Source organism: Elgaria multicarinata, chromosome 18, assembly GCF_023053635.1.
Source record: "Elgaria multicarinata webbii isolate HBS135686 ecotype San Diego chromosome 18, rElgMul1.1.pri, whole genome shotgun sequence".
NCBI lineage: Eukaryota > Metazoa > Chordata > Lepidosauria > Squamata > Anguidae > Elgaria > Elgaria multicarinata.
Window position 1 is genome coordinate 16,132,517 of NC_086188.1, and position 16,722 is coordinate 16,149,238.

At 47.0% G+C, this 16,722-nt stretch overlaps 1 protein-coding gene across 1 annotated transcript in view; it reads left to right on the forward strand.

Annotated features, from left to right (window-relative positions):
- The window catches only part of DDX54 (DEAD-box helicase 54), a 33,606-nt gene extending 17,533 nt beyond the window's left edge, over positions 1 to 16,073 (forward strand). Inside the window, exons 12-20 of the mRNA XM_063143900.1 lie at positions 2,019 to 2,153; positions 3,806 to 4,027; positions 5,400 to 5,473; positions 7,980 to 8,189; positions 11,450 to 11,598; positions 12,097 to 12,210; positions 13,085 to 13,189; positions 14,710 to 14,807; positions 15,727 to 16,073. Of these exons, the coding sequence (XP_062999970.1) occupies positions 2,019 to 2,153; positions 3,806 to 4,027; positions 5,400 to 5,473; positions 7,980 to 8,189; positions 11,450 to 11,598; positions 12,097 to 12,210; positions 13,085 to 13,189; positions 14,710 to 14,807; positions 15,727 to 15,968 (1,349 nt within the window). The 3' untranslated portion in view covers positions 15,969 to 16,073. The remainder of the gene's footprint in view (positions 1 to 2,018; positions 2,154 to 3,805; positions 4,028 to 5,399; positions 5,474 to 7,979; positions 8,190 to 11,449; positions 11,599 to 12,096; positions 12,211 to 13,084; positions 13,190 to 14,709; positions 14,808 to 15,726) is intronic.
- The last annotated feature ends 649 nt before the right edge of the window (positions 16,074 to 16,722 follow it).

The following is a 16,722-nucleotide window of genomic DNA, read 5'->3' on the forward strand; positions in this document are numbered from 1 at the left end:
GCTTTGTAGATTACTTAGCAAGCCTTGTCATTTGCCTCCCATCGAAAGTGCGAGCGTTCAGAGAGACACGACATTATCTCAGTGCTACAAAGGTCGCTGGAGACCGAGGCGAAAGAAAACTGCAAATGTGACATTACTGGGCATCCTTGGTGGCAGGCGAAGCGGTGCACCTTGCCAGGGATTTTGGCTACATGTGCAAAACTGGATTGCCTTCTAAAGCTGTGGCTGAATCCTCAACCCGGCCCCATCTGGGTCGTAATGAGATGGCCGCCAGGAAGCACCTGCCGCAAAACAGGTCTGTTAAGACTTCACAGACGTCCTCACGCAGGACAGAACGTCTCTTGGTGATAGGAGGCCCGGCCCAATTTTAGACCCTGGCTTCTGGGGCTGCTTGACCCGCTTCAGCCGGATCGCGCACGACTTTGGGAACGCTGCGATCTCTGCAGCCGTGACGTCTGTCCAGAACTCAACTGCTTGAAATAGCCGACGAAACCTATTTGAACGCAGGGGAACTGAGCCCTGCGGACACAATCAAAGCGTTGCAGGAACCAGTAAATCCTTTGCCCTCTTCCTCATCTGACTCTGAATCAGTTCCCATGCCTTCTCGGAGAGTTTCTGCAAAGATGTTAGGCCTAATCCTTTTTTTAAAAATAAATAAATTATTTTTTTAATACATCCAAACAATACCAACAATACAATATAAAACAATACCCCATAATACACATAATATAAAGTAAACAATTTAATAAACATATGTTCTAACTTAATTCCCTTTAACATAATCATAATTAACATAAGTGTGCTCCCTCCAACCATGGGATCTTATTCATATTTCCAAAATCTCATTACTTCTTCTGGAGGTGTTTTCCCTCTCCCCTTTAATAGTACAAATTCTAAAAACTGTTTCCATATTCCTTCAAAATCATTCATTTTTATCATTCCTCTTCTAGCTTTTATGTTACATGTTAATTTATCATTAATAGCAATATCCCAGATCTCTTTATACCAATCTCCTATATGATAATCCCCTTGAACCTTCCAGTTCCTAGATATCATTAGTCTTGCTGCTGTCAACAAATTCGTTATCAATTCTTTTGTCTCTTAATTACATTTCAATTCTCCATACCCTGATAACAATGCCACTATGGGCGTCTCTTCAATCTCCATTCCTAAAATTTCTTTTATCTCTTTAAACACCATTTTCCATAATTTTTGTACAAATTCACATTCCCACCACATATGTAAACACGTTCCTTTCTCTTGACAACCTCTCCAACATGTTGCTGAATTCATCTTATTTATTTTATTTAATTTCACAGGGGTTAGGTACCACCTCCAGACAAGCTTGTAATAATTTTCTTTTATCCTCACAGGCATTTCCATATCCCTTCCCAACTCTGTTGCCGTATTTGTTCCTTCAAGTCAGTTTCCCAAACCATCTTGCCTACACTTTCCGTCTCTCCCTTTCCCACTAATATTCTATATATTTCGCTCGTTAAACCTTTTATTAGTTTGTTTTCTCTTTTCTCATTTTCTTTTTTTAAAATGATGTTAGGCCTAATCCTTACGGGCAGGTCACCCCGGGGCCTGCCTCCAACCCACCATGTGGGGAACGCGACAAGTAGAAGATGCTTTACCCGCTCTTCTCTATGGGGCGAGCCCGATTTGCCTGGCATTGCCCCCCCCTCCCCCAAATGGACAACAACTAGAAACAGGAACATCAGAAGAGCCCTGCTGTATCAGACCAAGGGTCCATCTAGTCCAGCACTCTGTTCACACAGTGGCCAAGCAGCCATCGGCCAGGGATGAGCAAGTAGGACATGGTGTAACAGCACCCTCCCGCCCATGTTCCCCAGCAACTGGTGGTCATCAAACCACATGGAGAATGGGACTCTGACTGCAGTCTGCTGTTCAAGTTCTCCCCCGTATTGTTACTGTTTTCTGCAGCCCTGCCGGGGGTGTTATTCCTTTACATTAAATGAACTTTCGTACCTTTCTTCTTCTCTCCTGCTCTCCAGGCAGAGTGGCTCGGGCTGGGAGGAGTGGCACCGCCTACTCCCTGGTGGCACCGGACGAGACCCCCTACGTTTTTGACTTGCACCTATTTCTAGGACGGCCGCTGGTTCTCGCCAGTCCTCACGACAAGCCTGCAGGTAAAGCCATCCAAACTCTTGTGGGATTGAAGCGGATGCTGTGTGTGCCAGGGAAAACCCCTCTTGCTTGGTAGCTGCTGCATCCTTGGAGGAAGTGCGTGCTAGCCTTGTAAACTCCTGCTCACTTGGTCGCCTATGGCGAGTATGAATTCACCCCAGGCGAGTAGGTAGAGAAGCTTTACAAAAGTTGTTTCTTTTAGGTCACACATGACTGGTGATGGGTGCAACGGGGGTAGGCCAGTGAGTTTATTAAATTTTGTAGACTCATTTGCAGGGCTGCTCGTCTAGGTGTTTCTTCTGGTAATAATAATAATAATAATAAATAATAATAAATAATAATAAAATTATTTCTTATCCACCTCTCTGGATCGAGGCAGGGAACAACAATATGCATAAAATACATAAAACTGAATTAAGAACATCATATATGAAATTCCCTCTTCATCACAGCAGTTAAAGGTGCAGGAGCTATACTAGAGTGACCAGATTTGAAAGAGGGCAGGGCTCCTGCAGCTTTAACTGTTGTGATGAAGAGGGAATTTCACCAGGTTCTCCATATATACAAATGACACCTGCTGAAATTCCCTTTTCTATGCAACTGTTAAAGATACAGGAGCCCGGTCCTCCTTTTCATAGGGTCACCCTATGTTAAAGATACAGGAGCCCGGTCCTCCTTTTCATAGGGTCACCCTATGTTAAAGATACAGGAGCCCGGTCCTCCTTTTCATAGGGTCACCCTAGCCATGGACCCTTTTCAGACGACACCCTAAGCCATGGTGGTTAAGCATTTTGAGCTCGACATTACGGCTTAGCGTGTCGGGTGAACCATTCTTAACCATGGTGGCTCCATAACCACGGTTTAAACCCGCTCACTAACATTTGCTGCAAAAGGGGTAGCGGCCTGGCCACGGTTTGGCGTGTCGTCTGAGCATGCCCATTGTCGTGAGAGAATTCTGCCTGGCTTAATTTTATTTCTGGCAGGGATTTCTCCCTCACTCTTCAACAGGTTCCCAAAATTTACTATAAAACTAGGGTGACCCTATGAAAAGGAGGACAGGGCTCCTGCATCTTTAACAGTTGCATAGAAAAGGGAATTTCAGCAAGTGTCATTTGAATGCATGTAGCACCTGGTGAAATTTTGTCTTCCTCATAACAGTTAAAGCTGCAGGAGTCCTGCCCTCTTGACCAGATACAAAAGAGAGGAGGGCTCCTGCAGCTTTAACTATTGCGATGAAGAGGGAATTTCACTAGTTGCTGTATGCATACGAAGGACACCTGCTGAAATTTCCTTTCCTCTACAACTGTTAAAGATGCAGGAGCCTTGTCCTCCTTTTCATATGGTCACCCTAATAAAACACATATTAAAAACCACTGATAGCACCATTTTCGGAGAAGGAAATCAAATCAGCAAGCAGAAATGTAAAAAAACACAAAGGAGCATTAAAAAAAAACAATTCCAAGGGAGTAGATCAGATTTAAAAAGCCCGGGAAAGGTTTTTTTCCCCCTAGTGCTGGAATGACGTTGAGGTAGGCCCCTGGGGAGAGCATTGCACAGTTAGGGTGCCCCCACCGAGAAGGCCTTTCCCACGATGGTCCCCTTGCAACCCGCCCTTCCCCTTGGACGCCTGACCGTTCCTCTTTCCCCGCTTCAGACTCGGATGGCGTGTTTGGCCGCGTCCCCCAGAGCGTCATCGACGACGAGGAGAGCTTGCTGCAGACGGATCACGAGCGCTCGCTGGAACTGCAGAACCTCCGCCGGGTCTCCGACAACGCCCAGAAGCAGTACCAGAAGTCACGGCCTGCTCCGTCGCCCGAGTCCATCAAGAGGGTCAAAGAGATGGACTTTAGCCTTTTGGGCATTCACCCGTTGTTCAGTGAGTGCAATCCTCGCTGGGAAAGGGTGTCTGTGCGTGCGTGTGTGTGGGGTGGTGGTTTTGCGGTGGGAGGTGGAACGAGGACCCCTGGTTTAGTTGCGTGTCCTGGAATGGGCATGGTACCAGTGGAGGCTGGTGACTCATATATCAGTGGGCCTGGATTTCAGCCAGAACTTTAAAGGAGCTCTCCAAGGTGCTTTGCAGTCCAACACGCCTGGATCCTTTGCCCCTTGGATCACTCCTTGAGAGTTCTGACTGGTTCTGATTGAAACCCGGAGCGGATTCACCGCCCCACCGATATCAGAGCCACCAGCCTCCACTGCTTGGAAGCCTGAATGTGTCAAATGTCCACATTACATTGTCGTTACTTACAGTTCTATACTGTAAGGGATTGGTGCACAGCGCTAGTTGATACCAGCAGCGACAGTTCTATACAGTTCTATACCGCCCGCATAGCCAAAGCTCTCTGGGCGGTTTACAAAATCTGTAACGTGAACATGAACTCGTCGGGCCACTAGCCTCCCCACCCCCCTGGTGACCACTTTTTCTTCTTCTTTTGCTTTCTGTCTTTTTTTTTTTTTTAATTTCCCCCCCCCCACACTATATAAACATACAACATTACAAAAATAATAATAATCAAATGAAAAACATCAAACAACTTCTAAATAAATATTGAATAAATGTTGAGTACATATGTGTTGAGTAAATATTACCTATACATTATCATACTACAACATAATCATTCTTAACGTAAAAGTGCACCCCCCACCTCGGGATCTATTCCTGAATCCAAAATCTTATCGTTTCTTCCGCTGGCGGTTTCCCACTTCCCTTAGTAAACACAAATATTAGGAACTGTTTCCAGATTCCTTCAAACTCATTAATTTTAGTTACGCCTTTTCTCCACTTAATATTACATGTCAGTTTATCATTAATGGCTATATCCCATACTTCTTTATACCATTCTTCAATAGAATATTCCCCTTGAATCTTCCAGTTCCTAGCTACCATCAATCGTGCTGCAACCAGCAAACTCGATATCAGCTCTATATTTTCTTTTCCACACTTTATATCTTCAAATAGTGACAGTAATGCAATCTTTGGTGTTTGTTCTATTTTCATTCCCACTATTTCTTCAATTTCTGAAAACACCATCTTCCAAAATCTTTGTACATATTTGCATTCCCACCACATATGTAAATACGTTCCTTTTTCCCCACAACCTCTCCAACAATTTGCTGACTGCTGATCATTTATCTTATTCAATCTAATCGGGGTTAGGTACCACCTCCACAAAATTTTGTAATAGTTCTCCTTTATTCTCATTGACAAACTTCTCAACACTCTTTGTTTCCCTGTCTTTTTTTTTAAGGTTTGCGCTTTGAGGGAGAGGAGATGGAGCGTCTAAGATTCGTGGACAGCATCAAAACCTACCGTTCCAAGGCCGTAAGTATCCCAAGCCCATCCTTCCTGCTAATCTTGGCATCGTGGGAAGGCGGCGGAGAGCGAAAACGCGCCGCTGGGCCTTGCTTCCGCCTTCCTTTTATGGCTCCACAATTCTTTGCCTTCCAGGGTGTTTGCCTCAATTTCCCCAGGGCCTCCTGACCTGGGAGTCCCCTGTTTCCTGCCACAAGCAGCCGCCTGCCAGGAGGCTTGGTTGAGGAGACACCAACAGTAGCTCTAGCGATGTATGAGAACTCCGTTTCAGTTCGCAAATCATCCAGGCTTGCCCTGTTCGTAACTTTAGTGTTGGCTCCAATTTCAGTAGGACGAGGATTGACGTCCACTTGTCTGAAAGAATGATATAGTTCATAGAATCATAGAATCACAGGATCGTAGAGTTGGAAGGGGCCCACAAGGCCATCGAGTCCAACCCCCTGCTCAATGCAGGAATCCACCTTAAAGCATCCCTGAAAGTTGGCTGTCCAGCTGCCTCTTGAAGGCCTTGAGTGTGGGAGAGCCCACTGATGGAAAATGGATGCAGATAATCAAACCAAACAAAAGCTTACACGCACAACTCAGCTCGCAGCTGCAGTTACTTCCGGTTTGCTGGAAGCAACAGGCATTGTCCTGGATGGCTGTTTACCTAAGCAGGTGGTGCACTTTCCCCCACCCATCCCAGATGAGAACAAGTAATAGATCAATCTGCCCAGAAATTTATAGGACTTTTCCCCGAGTTTCAGACTGTCAGAAGGCACACACGCACGCACGCACACACACCTCTCCCTCCCTTCAGCAAGGAGGGGAAAGGGGGGGGTTAATTTCTTCGCAGGAAAGAAAGATTTTCTGGCTGGTTACAGGGAGCAGATGACAACTCCCCTGTTAAAACAGCTCCACTGGCTTCCAGTCTGTTTCCGGGCACAATTCAAAGTGCTGGTTATGACCTATAAAGCCCTATATGGCTCGTGTCCAGGTTATTTGAAAGACCGTATTCTCCCTGATGAGCCTGCTCGTGCTTTGAGATCTTCTGGAGAAGCCCTTCTTTCAGTCCCACCTTCTTCACAGGCACGCTTGGTGGGAACACGGGAGAGGGCCTTCTTGGTGGCTGCTCCGGTGCTCTGGAACTCTCTTCCCGGGGAAGCTAGGCTGGCTCCCTCCTTGATGGGCTTTCGGAAGCAGGCAAAAACTTTTTTGTTCAAACAGGCCTTTGGAGAATAATCCAACCCTCCATCTATGTTAACGTCTTATAATTTTGTGGTGTATTTTTTTTAATTGTTTATGGTTTTGTTTCCCTCCCCCCCCATGTATATTTTAAACTTTGTAAGGCCGCCTTGAGGCCCAGCATTGGGCAAAAGGCGGGATACAAATAAATATAATAATAATAATAATAATAATAATAATAATAATAATAATAATTATTTTCACAGCCGAGAAAGGAATATTCTTATCAGCTGGAAGGTGAACGGTGCAGTATCTAAGCTTTGTTAGTAGGAAACAGCACTGCCCTTCACTACAACTCTAAGAACCAACTCTAACTTCCTAACAGTTGCCAAATAAGTATGCATATGCTGCTTGACACTGCACATGACTCTGGGAAAGTTCTCATTTGACTTCTCGCCGTGCTTCCAAAACCAAATCCAGTACAACGGCCCATTGGCTTTACCAAAAACCTTCTCCTGGTGGAGATGAGAACGGGGGTAGAACAGGTTCATTGATATTTGGACATTCGCCTCAGACGAATGTCCAAATCCAAGCTGAGGCGGGCTGGTTCAGCTCGCTTCAGTTCTGAGGTGGTTCTGCTTCAGCCCGAAGTGCCCCAAAGCTGAAGTTGGTCGGCTCCGAAGCTTTGGAACACCTTGGGCCGCTTCGGAGCAGCACTGGGCCGCTTACCTGTTGTCGTTGCTGCCGCCGCCACCTCACTCCTGCCAGCTGCCATCATAGCCGCCCACAAGAAGAACCAGGCTGCGATTTTAAGTTTAGTACCTCTATGGCCACCGTAGTTTGTGGCCATAGAGGTACTAATCAGAGCCCCTGCGATATCTTAAAATTGCGGCCTGGTTTGTCGCAGCTGGCACCCAGAAAAGGGCGAGTCGCCTCGGAGGGCCCAAATCTGACTTCGGCACTGTGGCGGGCAACCCCTGAAGCGGATCAGGGCTGTTTCGGGGCTCTGGATTGGCCTCCGAGCTGAATCGGGGTGGGGGGGTGGGGTCGGTGCACAGCGCTAGTTGATACCAGCAGCGACAGAAATGGGCTACTCGCAGTTCAAAAGCAAGCTTTGGTAGGCCTCCAAAAAAATACCAGGATGACCTAACCTTGCTCACAATTACCATAATGCCATTTTGTGAACCGCCCAGAGAGCTTCGGCTATTGGGCGGTATAAAAATGTAATAAATAAATAAATAAATAAATACGGATCCGCACAGCTGCCCGCATTTTGGGGCTGTCCTTGAGAATTGTCATGGCAAGCTCCTGCCCCTCCAAACGTCACTCATCTGTTTCCGTCTTGCGTTAGACCATCTTCGAAATCAACGCCACCAACAAGACGCTGGCCAGCGACGTCATGCGTGCCAAGCGTAGCCGGGACCGCCCGCTCATTGACCGGCACCAACGGAAGCAGCAGGAAAGGCTGTGTCTGGCGGTGGTGACAGCAGCTAAGGCCGAAGACCAGGCTGCACCAGCTGCCAACGAAGGAGAAATGGAGGAGGAGGAAGAACATATTCAGGTATGCCTGCCGCTGAGTGTTGGGGGATACTCTGTGCATTTACAATGGGCAGCCCATATTCCGCGACTTTAAAAAGCGGGATTCTGCGATCCATTTCACAAATCTAGGACATTGGAACCACTCCTTGGTTTGCTTAACTTTGTTTCTGCTGTCCATGCGGAGGATCAAAGATCTAACCTTGTGCCTTCAAGATGTTTTTGTTGTGAACCGCCCAGAGAGTTTTGGCTATTGGGCGGTATAAAAGTGTAACTAACGAACTAACATAGAAAAATTGATGTACCAACTGAAAGTAGCTAAAGGCCAAGTCAGAACATCTAGGTGTGGGTTAGCGTGTTGTGTGAACGGTCCCAATGCTTATTTTGCTCCACTCTCTAGTTGGTAGTGTTAAGTATAAGAAAGTAAAAGGCTTGCGTAGTCGTTAAAATTGTGTGTGTGGCTATCTCAAGGCTAAACAGAGGAAGACTATCTGTGAGCAATTACCTTGAGATAGAAGTTGTACTGGGAACCTTGCCAGGATTCTGTAAGATATCATGGTGTTAATGATATGAATATACCAAAGATCCTTGAGGCTGGGTTAGCCTAATCACAGCCGTATGTAATATAGATAAGAACTGTGTATATATGTATAGCTTTTGTCACTCTGCACAATGACACGGAACTGTTAAGAAGTCTGAAGCTAATAAACTTACTCTGCTAAGTAAGACCTGCATTGTGAGCTGTGTTTCTGAGCACAAACAGAATTCCCAAGGAAAAGTTCTGGCCCCAACAGGTAGATCTTAGGTTAAAAAAAGTCGCTCCTTGAAGGTCAGTCATGCAAGACCACATTACTTTGAGGCATGGAGCTTTGAAGAGCTTTTACAGAACTTAGGTTCCAGCTGACGCCCTCTGCATACCTTGATGGGAGATGTTTGCCCTGTCCTGCACGGGGTTGCACTCCCCCTAAAGGATCGGGTCTGTAGTTTGGGGGTGCTCTTGGATCCAGAACTGTCACTTGAGGCACAGGTGAACTCAGTGGCAAAGAGCACCTTTTATCAGCTTAGGCTGATATACCAACTACGCCCTTATCTGGACAGAGATAGCCTAGCTACAGTGATCCATGCTCTGATAACCTCTTGTTTGGATTACTGCAATGCGTTATACGTGGGGCTGCCTTTGAAAACGGTCTGGAAACTTCACCTGGTACAAAAAAGGGCAGCCCGGTTACTAACAGGGACTGGCCGATGAGACCACATCACGCCAGTCCTTTTCCAGCTTCATTGGCTGCCAGTCCAGGTCCGGGCCCGGGCCCGATTCAAAGTGCTGGTATTGACATTTAAAGCCCTAAACGGCTTGGGGCCAGGCTATCTGAAGGAACGCCTCCTCCCATATGTACCTGCCTGGACCCTAAGGTCATCCTCAGGGGTCCTTCTCCGCGAGCCCCTGCCAAAGGAAGTGAGGCAGGTGGCTACCAGGAGGAGGGCCTTCTCTGCTGTGGCACCCCGGCTGTGGAATGAGCTCCATAAGGAGGTTTGCTTGGCACCTACATTATATGCTTTTAGACGCCAGGTGAAGACCTTTTTATTCTCTCAGCATTTTAACAGTCTGTAAATAAATTTTAACTTGATGTTTTAAATTTGTAATTTTGCATTGCTGCTGTTTTTATCTGGTTGAGCTTTTATATTGTATTTTATATGTATTTTATACGATGGTTTTATACTTTGAATGTTTTTAATTTTTGTGAGCCGCCCAGAGAGCTCTGGCTATTGGGCGGTATAGAAATGCAATAAATAAATAAATAAATACCTAAGAATCCCAGTCGCAGAATGGAAATGTATATTTGGTTGCAATCAGGTTGAAGGCACAGTTCGTTACTTGATGTTCTGTCCTTTGGATGCGGATCCTAGAGGTCGCTTTTTGTCATCTGTTATTCAGCTGTATTCAGATTAAACATCGTAGGAAGTGGTAATAAACTCCTAGCCAATAAGGATCGATTGATCACATACTCGGTAGCCCGGTTTGCTTTGGCAGCCAAGAAGCTGCGGTCCCGCCACATCGAGAAATATGATGTACTATAAATCTTAACTTTTTAGATTTGACTGGTCAAGCCCAGCGGAGTCAGACACGGTTTGTTCTAAACAGCTTTGTCGAGTGTGCAATTTTAATTTTAACCAAGTTTTGCATTGGGAAAGGTCTCTTTTTATATATTGTAAAGGCCTATGGCTATGTGCAATAAAGTTTAGGCAGACAAGGCTCTTTGAAGCCTGCCTATCCCTTGTCTCTGCAGCTCAAAATCAAATGGACTAGAAAACTGGCCTCTTTTTTGTTTTGGATGTGAGCTGACATTTTCAAGAATTGAGAGCCAGTGCTGTTTTCTGAGATTCTCCTGCATATACCTTTTAACCTATCAAGCCTTACATGGCTTGGGACCACAATACCTGACGGAACGCCTCTCCCGACATGGACCTACCCGTACACTGCGCTCAACATCTAAGGTCCTCCTCCGAGTGCCTACTCCGAGGGAAGCTCGGAGGATGGCAACAAGGGAGAGGGCCTTTTCTGTGGTGGCCCCCCAATTATGGAACAATCTCCCTGACGAGGCCTGCCTGGCACCAACATTGTTATCTTTTTAGCGCCAGGTCAAGACTTTTCTCTTCTCCCAGGCATTTAGCAATACGTAATGAGCCTGGGTTTGTTTTTGTGGTTTTAAATTCTACGTTTTTGTGATTTTAATTTTTTGTATATTGTTTTTAAGTGTTTTTATCCTACATAAACCGCCCAGCGAGCCTTGGCTATGGGGTGGTATACAAATGTTGTTGTTGTTGTTATTATTATTATTATTATTCTGCTGCTCCCAGTTTGTGGAATGGCTTGCTGGGAGAGATTCGTCAACTTAACAGTCTTCCAGAATTTAAGAAAGCCATAAAGACTGATCTCTTCCGGCAGGCCTACCCAGCTGAATTTTAAGATGCCTTTTTTAATGGTGTGATGCTTTTAATGATACACTGGTTTTAAATGTTTGAATTAGTTTTATGTATTTTATGTTGTTTTTAATTGTGTTGTACCCCACCTCAATCCAGAGGGAGAGGCGGGTAACAAATAAATTTATTATTATTATTATTATTATTAATAATAATAATAATAATAATAATAATAATAATATACAGCCTTGTTGTGAAGACTCCTGACAGCCCACTTGGAAACGCCCAGGGAGTTGAGTCGTGCTGGTGCATGTTCCTGATGGGGACGGGGGTCACTAACCGGTCTTAATTCTTCTGCCCCAGGATGTCTTCTCCAGTGTGGTGGGAAGAAAACGGAAGCAGCAGCAGCACCCAGCAGATAAGAGCCATAGCAAGAAGAGAAAGCCGTGGGCACCGCAGGACCAAGAGTTCTACATCCCCTACCGGCCCAAAGACTTTGATTCCGAGCGTGGGTACGTGATGGGAGGTGGTCCAGGAGGGCTAGTCTCCAACCTGAGCAGAGGGAGACTTTTCTTTAAGGGAGGACCCCTATCCCAGTCAACCTTTGCATGCAGGCATTCCAGGTTCAATCTGGGCATCTCCGCTTAAAAAGGAACAGTGGAATTTATTCATTAATTTTCTACACCACCCCTTAGCTTGAAGCTCTCTGGGCAGTTCACAAAAAAGTTAAAACCCGTGTACAGCCTAAAATATAACCTGAAAGCTTAAAACCACAATGCAAAGGTACGGCCAGAATAAAACTGAGCTGCAACGCAGAGAATTAAAATACGGATTTAACATAGCAGAGTTAAAAGGCTAGGATAGTAAATTGCTTAAACAGGTAATGGGGAAAGGCGCTGGAGAGCAGCTGCCGTTCAGACCAGATAGTACCGGGCCGGAGAAGCAAACGGTTGGACTTGCAGTCCATCAGCTTCCCGCATTCCTAATCCCTGTCCTCTCTCGATACCCAGGCTATGCATCAGTGGAGAAGGCAGCGCTTTTGAGCAGCAGGCGTCGGGCGCCATCCTGGATCTGATGGGCGACGAGAATCAGAACATGAACAAAAACAAGCAGCTCCTGAAATGGTCAGTATCCACTAGAAAGGATTTTTTGTGGTTGTATTCTGACACGGACAGGAAAAGTTTGTGGATGAGTTCGTTTCGGAAATCTCTGAAGCAGGGGTGGGGAACTCAGGCACGCGGGCGTAACTTTTTTAAAAGTATTTTTATTGGGGTTCTTGTGCAAATAGGCACTTCTGCAAGGCTGTCTGTCCGCTACTTAGCTCTGCGGAGATGTATTCCCTTCTTGTAAATATGCCTTGTCAGCTTCATTCTCTCCATTTGCTGCGCAGAACTCCGCAGAGCCGTATTCCGCTCTTCAGGGCTTCCCCAGGAAAGGGGAGGATGAAACTGACACGTTCTTTGACAAATTGGGCTGAACAATGTAGTGTGTGCGGAAGGGTGAAACTGACAAGGGTTTTTACAAGAGGGGACGGTGCCTCTGCAGGGCTACGTAGTGGGCAGGAAGATTTGCGCATGTGTGCAAGATTGCTGATATAAAATTACAACCCCATTTGTACAAGTTTAATCCGGGGGGAGAAAGAAAGAGAACATCCAATTTGTGCAAATCACAGGACAACCCCCACCCCCAAAACACAAAGCATTTCTGGTATGGGGCGGGGGAATGTGCTACACTATGCAGCCATGTATTGGAATGGAAACACGGTGAAATCCCAGCTGGCTTAAATGGAATAGAATGCCTGGCATTGCAGATCCCTCCTCACAGTGCACATACACTGTGTACTTCTCTGCTTGTCTCCACCCTTCTTTGAATAATAGGGGACGTTGATCCCAAAGAGTTGCTCTTTGCTCAGTCAGTGGGCGACCTTTCCTGCAAGAACTCCTAGGTTGCTTAACGCTCTGTTGTTCCCCCCATACACACTCTCTCTCTCTGCTCCAGGGACCGGAAGAAGAAGCGGTTTGTGGGGCAGACAGGCCAGGAGGATAAGAAGAAGATCCGTACCGAGAGTGGGGCGTACATCAACAGCTCCTACAAAAGGAACCTGTATCCTTCCAGGTCCGGTAGGGTAGCAGCGGGGGAGAGACGGACAGGCAGTGAGCACGTAACGCTTCGTCTTAGCTGTTGGTTCAGGGGACAGAGAAAAGGAAGGGACTTGGGTATGGAGACGAGAACACGATAGGGCAGGGGGCCCACTCCCCTTTACCCTAACTGCCCGTCATTTGGTGATTTCCCAACTTTTGTGCAGTTTTCCCCCCTCCCCCATTCAAAGAGGTTGAAATGCCTCCCTTAAACCTTAGTTACTGGTGGGAAGAGCTTTAAGCGAAATTATGCTGTTATGTTTGGGCCCGCCCCTTTGGCCACACCCACCACTAGAGTGCCCCCCCCCCCCGAGAACTTCTCTGACACAGAGTTCAACTCTCGGGCCAAAAGAGGAGCTCCCCCCCCCCCCGTTATTGGGGGGACCTGATAGCCCTTTAAAAGGCTGACATTTAGAAGAGGCCAAAGATCTATTTTCTTCTGTTCACAGAGGGCAGGGTTAGATCTAGCTGCAGGAGGATAGATTTCGGTTGAACATTAGGAGAAACAACAGGAGGGTAGATTTCGGTTGAACATTAGGAGAAACAACAGAAGGGTAGATTTCGGTTGAACATTAGGAGAAACAACTTTGATTTTATTTATTTAGTGGCGGCATTTCTCTCCCGCCTTCCTTCCAAGGAGGTCTACATCGTCTTCCTCCTCTCCATTTTATCCTCACAACCACCTTGTGAGGTAAGTTAGGCTGCGAGTCAGTGACCGATCCAAAGGCACTCAGCTTCGGGGCTGAGTGGGGATTAGAACTCAGTTCGCCTGCATCCCGGTCCGACTCTTTAACCACTACACCATGCTGGACGCCTCGTAGTGAGAGCAGTTTGAGAATGGAACCAGTTTCCTAGAGGAGTGGGCGGGCTCTTCCTCGCTGGAGGGTTTCATGCCGAGACTGGACAGCTGTCTCTGGTGCATGTACTACTTGTGGCTGTCCTGCTGTGATTAGCAGGGTGGACTTGATGGCCTCCAAACCGCCTCATGAACGGAGGCCCCCATTGGTTCTGTAGGTGGCCAGCCGTGAGACCAGCCACCATTCCTTCCCAGCATGCTTTTCAACCAGGAGCTTGGGAGTAAAGGGTGTCCTGGCAAAAGGTAAAGAGCCAGTGTAGGCCCAAACCAGCTGTGGAGTAGGGACGCAACTGGAGTGGAGAATACAGCACTCTCACTTCTCCATACACTGATGTGGCTCAGGCATAATAACAAAGCATGGTATGAAAGAGCCCCTGTGGCATAGTGGTTAGAGTGTCGGACTGGGACTCAGAAGATCCGGGTTCTAGTCCCCACTGGGTCTGGGTGAATTTGGCCCAGTCACTGACCTACCTCACAGGGCTGTTGTGAAGGTCAATTGGGAAGAGGAGGACCATGTGAGCAGCCTTGGGCTCCTTGCAAGAGGCAAAAAGGTGGGATATGGATGCATGAATATCGAAGCTGTTCAGGAAAGGTGGGCATGTTGGACTCCTTGACCGTGCTCGCTGCAGCTACGAGAAATGGAAGAAGAAGAACAAGGTGGACGAACAGGACTCGGACGCAGAGGCTGAAGGGGAGCGCAGGGGCAGGAAGCCATGGAGAGGCCGAGGTGAGTGTTGCCGCAAGCAAGGATGCGCACACCGTTTCCCTCGTCCGCTGCCTATCCCAAATTGTACCACCTAAGCCTGCAGACTGAGAACTGGCACAATTTGAAGTCTTCCCTAGTGGAATTTTAACCCTCCTCTTCAGCCCAAAATAATCTTCCAGAGCGGCTTACAAAGATGACTAACCAGACAGTCTCTGCCCTCAGGTTTACAATTTAAAAGATACGACACAAAAGGAAAAGGCATTGGGAGGGAGGAGGAAAAAGCAGAACTCAGGCCCAGTTCTTAGTTTCAAAGTTCTTCTAGGTGGTTTTTTTTTTCCTGGCATGGAAGAGTGAGGCCAGCTCCCTGCAGCTGTTCCTTCTCTGGCTGATGGGTTGGTGTGGGGGCAGTCTCCCCCTTGCCATGAAGTTTATCCTGGGAGGAAGCGGGCTGCAGCTTCCAAATGACCCTTGGTTCTCTGGCCGACGGAGTCTCTTTGCAGAGGTCACTGTGGAGAGAAATAGGTGCGGGGGAGTCGTTTAATCTACCGAAACACTGTGTGCAGTTCATACACATAAAAATAAATGTTTGCTGGAATTTAGTATAATTTTCATTGCCTATCCCAGAGTAGAAGCTTGAAATCATGGGTGGGGAGAAACTCCCTGCACGATGGAACCTTTTTCCAATTGCTGTGTTCTTCTCAAACAGTTCACTACCTCCATGAGAACTGGTAACTTGTTTTTAAAAAAATAATAAGAAAAAAGCGAGCAACAGGCTGCTGAAATCTTGAGCAGATACCTTGTTCCGTACTTGTTCTCCGGGTGGATGGGGTGAACGACACAACGGCCGTTCACTGCCTAAAACGCACCCATACTCTCTCCAAACGACCCAGCAAAAAAGACAGGACATTTCCAGTCATGCAACTCTGTTTTTCCCCCAAAGGTGCCCACCCTGCGCCGTTCCCCCACGGCAGAGGCGGCTCCCAGCAGGACCGGGTCCGTTCTGAGCTGAAAACGAAGCAGCAGATCTTCAAGCAGCGGAAGAAGATGGCCAAGCAACGTTTCCTGCAGGGCGGAGGGTTGAAACGCATGAAGTCCCACAACCGCCAGCATGTCCAAGAAATGCGCCGGTCGGCTTTTGGGCGCGGAACCGCCAAGAAAGGCAAGATGAGAAAGAGGATGTAACACGTGCGACGCCCACAGCGCTAGCTTTCAGTACCCACCTGCCGATTGCTTACTGTGTAAACTCTGGGTCCGGAAGGAAAGATTAAACCATTTTTGGCCTTCTCATTTCTTGCAATTTGTCATGTGAGATCTCTCTCTCCCTCCCCCTCCCCTCTCCCTCCCCCCCCTCTCTCTCTCTATCCCTCTCCCTCTCTCTCTCTCCCTCCTTCCCTCTCTCTCTCTCTCCCTCTCCCTCCCTCTCTCTCTCCCCCCTCCTTCTCTCCCTCTCTCTCTCCCCCCTCCCTCTCTCCCTCCCTCCCTCTCTCCCTCTCTCTCTCTCTCTCACACACACACACCCCTACCTTCTGTCCTGCCTCTCAGTTGCTCAGTTTGGAATCATGCCGTACTGCATTAGAACACGCCCGGTCAAAGGTGTTGCCTACCAGCCAAATTTAACTCAACATTGCACCCACTTTATTGATTATTATTATTATTTGTTACATTTATATACCACCCCATAGCTGAAGCTGTCTGGGTGGTTTACAAAAGTTAAAAACAGTGAACATTAAAAACAAATATACAAAATTTAAAATCATAAAAAGCATAAAATACAAACAAAAACAGGCAATATCCATTTAAATCAACTATTCTGGGGTCAGTTAAAAAACTCAGCGTATGCTGTTAACAGCCTGGGAGAAGAGAAAAGTCTTGACCTGGCGCTGAAAAGATAATGTTGGTGCCAGGCGAGCCTCGTCAGGGAGAATGTTCCATAATT